The sequence below is a fragment of the Chionomys nivalis genome, chromosome 14, assembly GCF_950005125.1.
Source record: "Chionomys nivalis chromosome 14, mChiNiv1.1, whole genome shotgun sequence".
Lineage (NCBI taxonomy): Eukaryota > Metazoa > Chordata > Mammalia > Rodentia > Cricetidae > Chionomys > Chionomys nivalis.
In genome coordinates this window covers 46,672,263-46,683,336 of record NC_080099.1, presented here as the reverse complement: position 1 = coordinate 46,683,336, position 11,074 = coordinate 46,672,263, and the positions used below count along the sequence as shown (strand labels likewise).

The 11,074-nt window shown below is 47.2% G+C and overlaps 1 protein-coding gene across 1 annotated transcript; it reads right to left on the bottom strand.

Moving 5' to 3' along the window:
• Positions 1-4,998: 4,998 nt before the first annotated feature.
• On the bottom strand, positions 4,999-5,382 carry LOC130886520 (60S ribosomal protein L27a-like). The gene has a single exon (XM_057788439.1). It carries the CDS (start codon positions 5,380-5,382, stop codon positions 4,999-5,001), a length of 384 nt encoding a protein of 127 aa, XP_057644422.1.
• Positions 5,383-11,074: the final 5,692 nt, after the last annotated feature.

The window sequence follows — 11,074 nt, the reverse complement described above, 5'->3', positions numbered from 1 at the left end:
ATAGTTGAGCACATGCCCTTATGGCACGATTGAGCATCCTTTGGGTATATACCCAAAAGTGGTATTGCTGGGTCTTGTATCCTAATTTTCTGAAAAATTGCCATACTGACATCCAAAGGGGCTGTACCAGCTTGCACTCCCACCAGCAATGCAGGAGTGGACCCCTACTCTTGCAGAAGACCTGAGTTGAGCCACCAGCACCAATGCCAGCAGCATCTAGGGGCACTGCACTCATTCACACAAACCCATACACACGGGTCCGTATACACACCTCTCAGTTAGGGTTTCTATTGTGGAACAAAACACCATAAAAGCAAGTTGGGGAGGAAAGGGTTCACTGAGCTTACACCTTCACAGCACTGTTCATCACTGAAGAAAGTCAGGACAGGATCCTTGAGGCAGGAGCTGGTGCAGAGGCCATGGAGGAGTGCTACTTACTGGTTTGCTTCCCATGGCTTGCTCAGCCTGCTTTCTTATAGAACCCAGGACCACCAACCCTGGGATGACACCACAATGGGCTGGGCCCTCCCCCCTCAGTCATTAATTAAGAAAGTGCCCTACAAATGGATCTTATGGAGGCGTTTTCTCAGTTAAGGTTCCTTCTTTTCAGATAACGCTAGCTTGTGTCACACTGACAATTAACTGTCTAGCACAACACATAGTTAAAAATAAAAATAAAATCTAAAGCTGGGGGGCTGGAGAGATGGCTCAGCAGTTAAGAGCATTGCCTGCTCTTCCAAAGGTCCTGAGTTCAATTCCCAGCAACCACATGGTGGCTCACAACCAACTGTAATAGGGTCTGGTGCCCTCTTCTGGCCTGCAAGCATACATGTAGACAGAATATTGTATACATAATAAATAAATAAATATTTTTTTAAAAAAAATCTAAAGCTGGGCGGTGGTTTGGCACGCCTTTAATCCCTGCACTCAGGAGGCAGAGGCAGACGGATCTCTGTGAGTTTGAGGCCAGCCTGGTCTACAGAGTGAGTTCCAGGACAGGTTTAAAACTACACAGATAACCCCTGTCATGAAAAACCAATAATAATAATAATAAATAAAAATCTAAAGAAGAAGAAGAAGAAGAAGAAGAAGAAGAAGAAGAAGAAGAAGAAGAAGAAGAAGAAGAAGAAGAAGAAGAAGAAGAAGAAAAGAAAACTAGTTAGAGCCAGGTATGGTGGCACACACATAATGCCAGTACCTAGGAGGCAGACGCAGGCTGATCCCAGCAAGTTTAAGGCAAGTCTGGTCTAGTGAGGGAGTTTCAGGCAGCCAGGGCTGCAGATCAAAACTGTGTTTTAGAAAAGGAAAAGAAAGCCCGCAGTGGTGGTGCACTCCTTTAATCCCAGCACTCGGAGGCAGAGGCAGGCGGATCTTTGAGCTATTCCACATTCTAGAGGCATAACGATCAGAAAGTTGAGATTGTGCTTGGCTACACTGCAGGTCTGAGGACAGCCCAGGACAAATAAGAACCTGTCTCAAAAGCAGTCTGACTAGCTGAGATTGTTGAACTCTGTGTTTCGTATTTGGGGTGAACTAAGTCGACTGTTGCTAGGCCTCCTTAGCGTCCTTCTTCCCCAGGGAAAGGTGAGTGCGCTATCCGCCCATTCCACCGCCCCATGATGCAGGACAATCAGACGTGATAGGGAGTCAAGTCAAAGCAGGAACTCAGTTTATTACTGTGAACATCAGCTTATATAGGTTAAGTGACATGGTGTGATGTGGGGGTACCTCCAGCCAGTGAGAAACAGCCAAGCCCTCCCTCTGGTTGGAGGGGTGTCTAGATTTTGCTGTCTCATCCTCACTTGGTTCCCTCAAACTCGAGCCAGGCTTTTCTTTGTCCTACAGGCCTTGAGGTGTAGGCCCTGAGATAATTTGGGCCCAACATCTCCCCCCTTTGTCTTATATCCCACCCCCTACCCCAGTCACCAAACCAGAATAGCCCGCTGGGGAGAGAGTACGGGTCAAGGCAACCCCTATCCAAAGTTTCGGCCTGGATACCCTCAAACTGAGAGTTCATCCATGGGGTGAGATGTATCGAGCTTATCATAATGTACTCGAAGGGCCATGAGTTGTACCTGTTGTATCTGTTTTTGGAATGCTTGTCACAGCCTTTGGAGAACACATGGGCCAAAAAGACAGATCAATAAACAAATAGCCATCAGCCCAATTAGGGAGGAGATGAGTGTGGTAAGCCATGGGGACCAATTAAACCAGGTCTCATAGGGGGTCCTTGACTTAAATGCATCAATATCTTTTCTTAACTCATCTAGGGTTCTTGTAACTATTCCAGAATGGTCTGCAGAGAAGCAACATTCTTCCCCAAGTGCCCTGCAAATTCCTTCCTGTTCCATAAACAGCAAGTCCAAGCCTCTCCTATTTTGTAAGGTTACCCTTGCTGAGGAATCCAAAGACTTTTGTAAATAATGTAATACAGTCTCTGTCCTTTCTAATTATGTCCAGCCCAGTCTGCTCACATCCCCAGGAAGAACAATAGTAATCAAGAGTCACCCCACAGTTTCTAATAGCCAAGGCAGTCCAGTTGCCTGGGCATACATAAAATGGTGTCTGCAGGAGGGCATGTCTCCTAAGGACATGAGAACACCCAGGCTCATTAGGGTAAGATTCCTGGGGTAGGGAGCACCCCTGAGAGCCTCCGCATTCAGGTCCCCCTTTGGATCTCCGGCATCCAGTCCCCCACGTCTCAGCTCCTATGCACCAAATTACAGAGGTCAAACATCAGGTCAGGCCACCACATCCAGGGTGTCGTCATCTGAGAAGTCTGGTTTAGGATCCCTCCAGTGCCAGCACTCGACAGGATCCACGTCACCTTCTGTGGTTGGTGGGAGCCTGGACCTTGATCCCCATGAGAAGAGTTAACATGATTACCACCGGGAGGGCCAGCTGAAATAGATAAACAGGCAACACTTTCCTCAAGGGTCAGTCTTCCTTGGGCAGTGGTGATTTTTCTTTTCTTGTGTTTGAATTTAAGGGTTGTCCACTATAATCTTGATCTTTTCCCCATTGTCCTGAGGGGAGGGAAGAAATTTTAAGTTATGATTGGGTAGCCATATAGGCATTTCCTTTCTGTTTGGGAAGACACATCCTTATCCTCGACCCTATTTCAACAAGGGATCTGGGGCCCCCCATTGGTTAGTGAGAGGATCCATCCACCTAATCTTTAGGCAAGGCCTCATTGGTAGGGATCCCCAATATTTCTGGAATCTGTTTTGTTCATCTGGCTTTCGAAAATATAAAATAATGATGGTTAATAACACCTTTTGCAGTTGTAGTTGGGGGGAGACTTCTCCCCCTTTTTGTTTTATAAAGACCTCTTTGAGATATTGGTGATGTCTTTCAACAATCATTTGACCCTGAGGGTTGTATGGGATCCCGGTGGTATGAGATATATTTCATCTTTGGAAGAATTCTTTTAATGTTTTACTTATAAAACAGAGGCCATTGTCTGTCTTGACCTGTTGTGGTAGTCCCAACGTAGCAAACTTTGTAAGAAGTGGCTTTTGGCATGGGTTGCGTTTTCCCCTGAGTGGGCAGTAGCCCAGCATGCCTTAGAGTACATGTCTATGGTCACAAACATATATTTTAATTTGTCAAATGTGTTACATCTGTTTGCCAGATGATATTGGGTCCTAACCCTCTTGGGATCACCCCTGGCCCTTGTAAAAAGGGGGGGATGGGTGCAGAGAAACTGTTGGCAAGTCTTACAGGTATGAACAATTCTCTTTAATTCTGTTGTGTGGATCTGAGGGTATAGGTATTTGAGTCCTCTCCAGGTGACAAGAGTTAAGTCATACATTTGGGTAGCATTTTGCGTGGGCAGAGTTGAGACCTAGACAAGACAGACCCCTGAAGCTGCAGCATCCGCAGCAGCCTTCCCTTGGGAAGTGAGGCCAGGGAGGTTTGGGTGTGCTCTGAGATGTTGAATATATGTGGGTTTGTTTCTACCTTCTAAGAGTGCTCCGAGTTGTATTATCAGGGCAGAAATAGGATTAGCATCCAATCTGATATAGGCATAGGGTAATTGTGGCAGTAGGTTCACCATGTAAGGACTGTTTGAATAGAGGTTGCAGGGTTCTAGGACCTCTTGTAGGGCAATATATACGGCCATCATTTCCTTATATTGAGTGTATCCCCCACAAGGGAGAATTTTGGTAATCTTTGTCTTGGTTCCCCCTGCAGGGAAAACTACAAAGGCAGCCTCATTCTTCCCACCATCTGTACAAACAGTGAATGCTCTGGGGTAGGGGCCTAGAAGAAAAGACTAGGGGACTCTCCAGTGTAGTTCTTGATATAGCTTCTCTAACTGGGAACTCCCCAAAGTAGGTGTCCAGGGTCCCCAGAAATCCCTCCAGGGCGAAGCTCAATCGAGAATAATGCCTCCCATTCTAAATCCTTACTTTTGAATGCAATTATTCATTTAGAGGGATCTTTTCCGTAATATCGGAGGGACGTTTCCCTGATTTTTATGATCATATCAGTTATTTGGTCGACTCTCTGGCAGTGTCCCCAGGGTGGTGTGGTCCCATTCTAGTGGCTGTGACTGCTGAACAATGGCAGCCAGCATGGTCTTTTTCCCTAATAATATCCAGCTTTGGATAGGAATGTTAGGATTATATCTCACCAAAGAAGCCTGATGGAGCTCGTTGACGAATTCAGTGAGTGCCTGACAGCCCTCAGGGGGCAAGGAAATGATCTCATAAGGCTGCCTTCCTTTTAGGAGATCATATAACACATCAAGTCTACCAGTCTCTACAGGCAACCAGGGCCTTACCCAGTTCATTCCCCCAGTATCTTTTGTAACCCCATAAAGGGAGAGGCTCAGACAGGATTAATTGGGGTCCACTCACTTTGGCTTGAGTGAGTGTTAATTGGGATCCCAATATATGAAATGGGGGTACCTTTTGTATTTTGTTTGGGGCTTTTTTTTTTTTTTTTTTTTTTTGGAAAATGTTAGCATTTAATTGGCCTCCCCGAGTGGCTTCAAGCCACCAGAACACAGGTTCCTCCAACACCCTTTATCTTCTCTTCAGCTCTTCTACTGAAAAATTTGGCTTTCACAATGACAGGCTGCTTAGGGAGCTTTCCCTTCCCCGGAACTTTGTAGTAGCCTGATCGCACGACATCAATGATGGGAGCAACTCCAGTCTTGTTCTTGGCAGCGTTGACCCGGGTCTGATCACTGACCAGCGTCCACAGTTTATCCAGGTTGACAGTCGGGCAGAAGCTCTGGTTCCTCTTTAAGTGGTAATGCCTCATCCCAACTTTCCCAAAGTAACCTGGATGATATTTGTCGAAGTTGATCCTGTGATGATGCATGCCTCCAACGTTCCCGCGTCCTCCTGGATGCTTTACCGATGCGGCCATGGCCGTGGCTCACGTGGCCCCGGAGTTTCGGGTCTTCCTCAGTCTGGATGGCATGGCCTTGGCAGAAAGGAAAGAGGGAGAAAGCAGCGAAGTATCGCGAGGTCTGTTTGGGGCTATTTTAAAGCCATCTTGTTGGAGGATATCAATGTAGCGAGCTGCGTGAAGCCACACCTGATGGCAATGTAGAGAGCTGCGTGGAGTCGCACCTGATGGTGCTGGCTCCCGCCCTCTGCGATCCCGAAAGCGAGTGCTCTCTGTGATAATCAACTCCTATGGCTAAAGCCTGACTTATGCTATTATCACGCAATGACTGTCAGCTGCTTGCATATGCGTGAACCTATGGGCAGTGCCCGCCTGGCAATCTGAGGTTGGCAGCCCAGGCCTACTTAAGGGCTGGGAGAGGTTTGCCCAGAGAGGAGAGAGAGAGAGATTTTACAATTGTCAAAAGGTCCTGAATAAAACTGCAGTGAGAAGAGCCCCGGTGGTCGTGTCATCCTTGCTGGACGAGGGTGGCCGCGACATATCAACAATAGTGATTACCCAGGGAGCTGATTCCTCCAAATGCCCAATGATGAGATCATCCATATAAACTTATAGAAGGGTATTATCTTTGTCAAAATAAGAAGAGAGGATACTATACTAATATTGTTGGCAAAAGGACGAACTATTGGCCACCCCCTGTGGGAGAATAGCCCATTCATATCTCTTGTCAGGTCGAAAGGAGTTAACTGTAGAAATGGAAAAGGCGAACTTTTTGCAATCTTCATGAAAAGGAATTGAGAAGAAGCAGTTCTTTAGATCAATAGCAGTGAGGTGAAACTGGGGGATTGCAGGGACCCAAGGCAAGCCCCTTCAAGGGGCCCCTACTTATCCTTTCCAGGACGGCAGGGGCATAAGGGGGCAGCCACTCCTTGTCTCAGACAGTATCTACTTTTCTTTTTGTCTTTGCCTCTGCCTGCCTATTCCCCCCCCGGAACTGTTCTTCAGTAACTGTGCCCGTTCTTGTTCTTCCCCTATCTGTCTCCTTTCCTCCCATTCTTTTGGTTTACTGGTTACTGTTGGATTCTCCAGACCTCTCCCAATCTTTGATCTTTTCCTGCTCCTCGCCTGTCTCCTTCTCCCCTGCCCTTCTAGCCAGTTGGTTATTTTCAGATTCTTTAGACCTCTCCCAGTCTCTGACCTTTTCCTTACCTGCCATTGGGGGAGGCAGAGCAGCGGGGTGCAAACATGCCTTAAGTGTCATGGTAGTTAGACAGAACCCCAGTGGTGAGGGTATATAAAAGTGTTTTTCCCTTTCTCTGGCCAGAGACTCCATCCCGGTTCCACGTGTCCCATGAGAAAAGATTCCCAGTGGGGACCCAGTGGGCCAGGGTAATTGTACCTCCTATGCCTGGATGGCATTGTGCTCTGACAATTCCAGGCCTCGGGAGGGTAGCATATGCATATATCTCAGTGCCTTAAGCACTGGGTCATTTTTGTGTGAAGTTGCTTTACCCATCATGGGGCCCACTCACCTTGACGACTGCTTTTGCCCTGGGACCAGTCGCCCCACATTCTGGTACCAATTGCTAGGCCTACTTAGCCTCCTTATTCCCCAGGGAAAGGTGAGTGCGCTATCCGCCCATTCCACCGCCCCACAACACAGACAATCAGACGTGATAGGGAGTCAAGTCAAAGCAGGAACTCAGTTTATTACTGTGAACATCAGCTTATATAGGTTAAGTGACATGGTGTGATGTGGGGGTACCTCCAGCCAGTGAGAGACAGCCAAACCCTCCCTCTGACTGGAGGGGTGTCTAGATTTTGCTGTCTCATCCTCACTTGGTTCCCTCAAACTCGAGCCAGGCTTTTCTCTGTCCTACAGGCCTCAAGGTGCAGGCCCTGAGGTAATTTGGGCCCAACGGACCATCAAAGCTCTGTACAGTTTCCACCCTGCCACTCATACAAACCTGGAAAACGTCCTAAACACCTGGCCGCTGGGCAGCTGCACCTGCTCCTTGGATTAATCTTTGTCCTCCCACAATAGCCAAGGCTGCATCTCCAGGAAGGGGGTTTCAGAAAGACCAGTGCCTGCTGTCAAAGAGTTGACACTGTGTGAAGATGAATTGCTGTGATCGGTGTAATGAAAAGATGAACGGCCAATAGCTAGACAGGAGAGAATAGGTGAGACCTCTGGGCAGAGAGAACTCTGGCAAGAAGAGAAGCCAAGCTGCCAGCCAGACCCAGAAGAAGCAGGGTAGGCAGTAGAGAGATGAGGTAACAAGCCTTGTGGAAGAACGTAGATTAAAAAATATATGAGTTAATCAGGCGGTAGTGGCGCACGCCTTTAATCTCAGCACGTGGGAAGCAGAGGCAGGCAGATCTCTGTGAGTTTGAGGCCAACCTGGTCTATAGAGCAAGTTCTAGGACAGCCAGGACTATTACAGAGAGAAATTCTGTCTTGGGGGGGGGGTATATGTATGTGCATGTATATGTATGTGTGTGTGTGTGTGTGTGTGTGTGTGTTAATTTAATTTATAACAACCAGTTAGGAACAAGCCTAAGCTAAGGCAGGGCTTTTATAATTAATAATAAGCCTCTGTATCATGATTTGCAGGCTGGTGGTCTCAATGAGAAAGTATTACTACAGGTGCCTACTGGAATCACAGGCATATTGGGCCCAGGAGCTGAGCATACCAGTATAGTTCAGGACCAGCAAGCTAAGGATGGGAGAACCTTTCTCGCCTCTGCTGTCATCCTTCTAAACAGTACCCCGCAGGCTGGAGAGACAGTCTCTGGCAGATAAAGGCAGAAGCAACTAAGCCTGACAACCTGACCTTGGACTCTGGGACCCACACACTGGAAGAGAACAGACTCCTGCAGGTCGTCCTCTCCCTCCCCATGTGCACGGCACAGGTGCCCTGCACCTCCTACCACAGGACAGGTTTTAGCTCTGATTAAAAAAAATATTTTTAGCCGGGCGGTGGTGGCGCACGCCTTTAATCCCAGCGCTTGGGAGGCAGAGGCAGGCGGATCTCTGTGAGTTCGAGACCAGCCTGGTCTACAAGAGCTAGTTCCAGGACAGGCTCTAAAGCCACAGAGAAACCCTGTCTCGAAAAACAAAAACAAAAAAAAAATATTTTTAATCTTAAAAATAAAGGACTAAAGATGTAGGCCAGTGATAGAACACTTATATAGCATGCACAAGGTCTGGGTTGGATCCTCAGAGAAAGAAAGGAGGAGAGAGGGGAGGGAGAAAGAGTATATACACTTAGGAAGCATTCCACCCAGCGCCTGACACGTGGTAAAGTGCAAGATTACCTTAGCAATTAGTTCTATTCTTTTCTGTGCCTATTGGCTGTGCAGACATCACATTAGTGGCTGAGCAAAGTCAAGTAGCACACAAATGCAGGCACGGGTACGTACAAGATCACACAGGGGACCCTGCTTTACATCTCTACTTAACATTCCAAGTAATGATCTTCGTTTCGGACCTAAACGCACAAGGCCCATTATACATTCCTAGGCTGCCTGGCACTTGGGGGAAAGCCTGCAAGAAAGGGTATTACTCAGGCAAACAAACCCTCTCTCTGGGGACAAACGAAAGGCACAAAGGAAAGCATTTCAGGGAAAGGAGCTGCTGTGCTCTCTCAGCCAGGTGATGGTGACAAGCTGAATGTGGCTTTTCCCGGGAGCGTCTTTATTACTCCACATGTTGGAGCACACAATGGGCTGATCCAGGCGAAAAGGAGCTGGCTACATGCAACTCGTTCTTGTTTGTTCAGCCACTGTGGCTTCCTATTTCCCCACAGCCTCCACAGAGACAACCAGGGAGGGAGTCGCTGGCACCGAGATCATTATGGAATTATGAGTCTCATCGAACCATCATTAGAGCCACCATAGGGAAATAAATCTTCCCTGGCTGGAGCTTGATTGTAAAGCCATGGGAACTTCGCTTCCTTGTCCTAACTCATGCTTCTCGGGAACAGGCTGCCGTCAGGGCTGAGGAGTGAAATAAGGCCGAGGAGCCATTCTCTGAGGCAGGGGACTCAGAGCCACAGCCTTGTCTTCTCCCCCACTCCGCGCAACACTGACAACAATAACAGCCTATCATTAAAGAGAACATTATAGCTTATGTATAAAGCTTTTTCATATCTCTTAGATTGTTTTATCCTGTGAGATGCAGGTTTTATTGTTCTTCATTAACCAAAATGGGAACTGAAGTTCAAATACGCTGATAGAGCTCAGCGCCAGGCAAGTGGCAAACCCCAAATTAGGATGGGTAGCAGAGAGTGCTCCCTAAGGTTCCAAGTATATGCCAACCTTGATTTAACTCAAAAATCTAATACTTTTGTATTAAAATGAGTCCTATTCCACCCATCATATCCATCCAAGTGAAATGCAAACGCTATGAGCAAGGGATCCAAGGGTAAATAGGCACAATGAGTCCTGAAGTAGAATTAAGATGGCCTCAAATTCTTTGCCACCTATTTGGGAAAAGGTGAGGCATATTCCCATTCCCTTTGAATCTCCACTGACATGTGAAGGTGAGGTAATGCTATCCCTATACGAGCCTAGCCTAAGACCTGCCTTAGCTGTTCTGTAGTAAGACCCTGTGTCGAAAAAAGGAAGGAAGGAAGGAAGGGAGGAAGGAAGGAAGGAAGGAAGGAAGGAAGGAAGGAAGGAAGGAAGGAAGGAAGGAAAGCCTAAAGCTAGGATGGCCAACATGATGCACAGACTTTTTTGACTAGACAGTACCAAGGAAACCGTTACTGGTAGTCAAGGTCTAGACTGGGTGTTTCCAGGTTCTTGGCATCTTGTTCAAGAATGACGTAAAGGGGGGCTGGAGGGATGGCTCAGTGGTTAAGAGCATTGCCTGATCTTCCAAAGGTCCTGAGTTCAATTCCCAGCAACCACATGGTGGCTCACAACCATCTGTAAAGAGGTCTGGCGCCCTCTTCTGGCCGTCAGGCATACAGACAGAATATTGTATACATAATAATAAATAAATATTTAAAAAAAAAAGAATGACGTAAAGGCACAAAGAGTTTACGAAATAACAAGAACCCTCTTCTCAAAGCCAAGGGATGGCACAGATGGCACAGACTCCACAGTGCGGATCAACAGTGCACCACAGGAACGAAACTGTGCCACTCCAGTTCCTATGCTCGATTCAGCCCACACAGCTGCTCGAGGACCTTGATTATTGCTTGGGATTGCCTTTTGTAGGGTTCAAGAGAAGGAGGAGTTTGGTTACTAAGAGGTATAGGGAGAGTGGTTTTGTTTTGATTGACAGGTTAAGTTACTTGTCTTTTTGTCCTACTGTGCATGTCCTTTGTCATAATGCATTTGGTTTAATTATGTACATACTCACTTGTGCATAAGAGGTTAAATACGGAATTCCTCTGAAAGTTCACTTTCAGGATACAACTTGCCTTATGGCACACGTACCCCAAACCAACCTAGGCCACACGAGCACCCCCATCCTCACACCCGGACTGAATAGAATGTATCTTGGTCTTTTGGTGGTTAAGGGAAAATGACACGTATTCTGTTATTTGGAGTGGCGTTTACACGCAGCTTGGTCCAGGCAGGGCTCTTAGGTTGATAACAGGTCGCTAGGTGCTTTGTTTGGAGAAGGGTCTGTGTGCACAGCGATTGTGGGTAAGGTTCTCAGGGGGCAAACTGCATTGTTAGAAATAGGATGTGGAGG

What these genes read in the sequence shown, in the direction of transcription:
- LOC130886520 (XM_057788439.1), bottom strand. Translation starts at nt 5,382, where the DNA reads ATGGCCGCATCGGTAAAGCATCCAGGAGGACGCGGGAACGTTGGAGGC.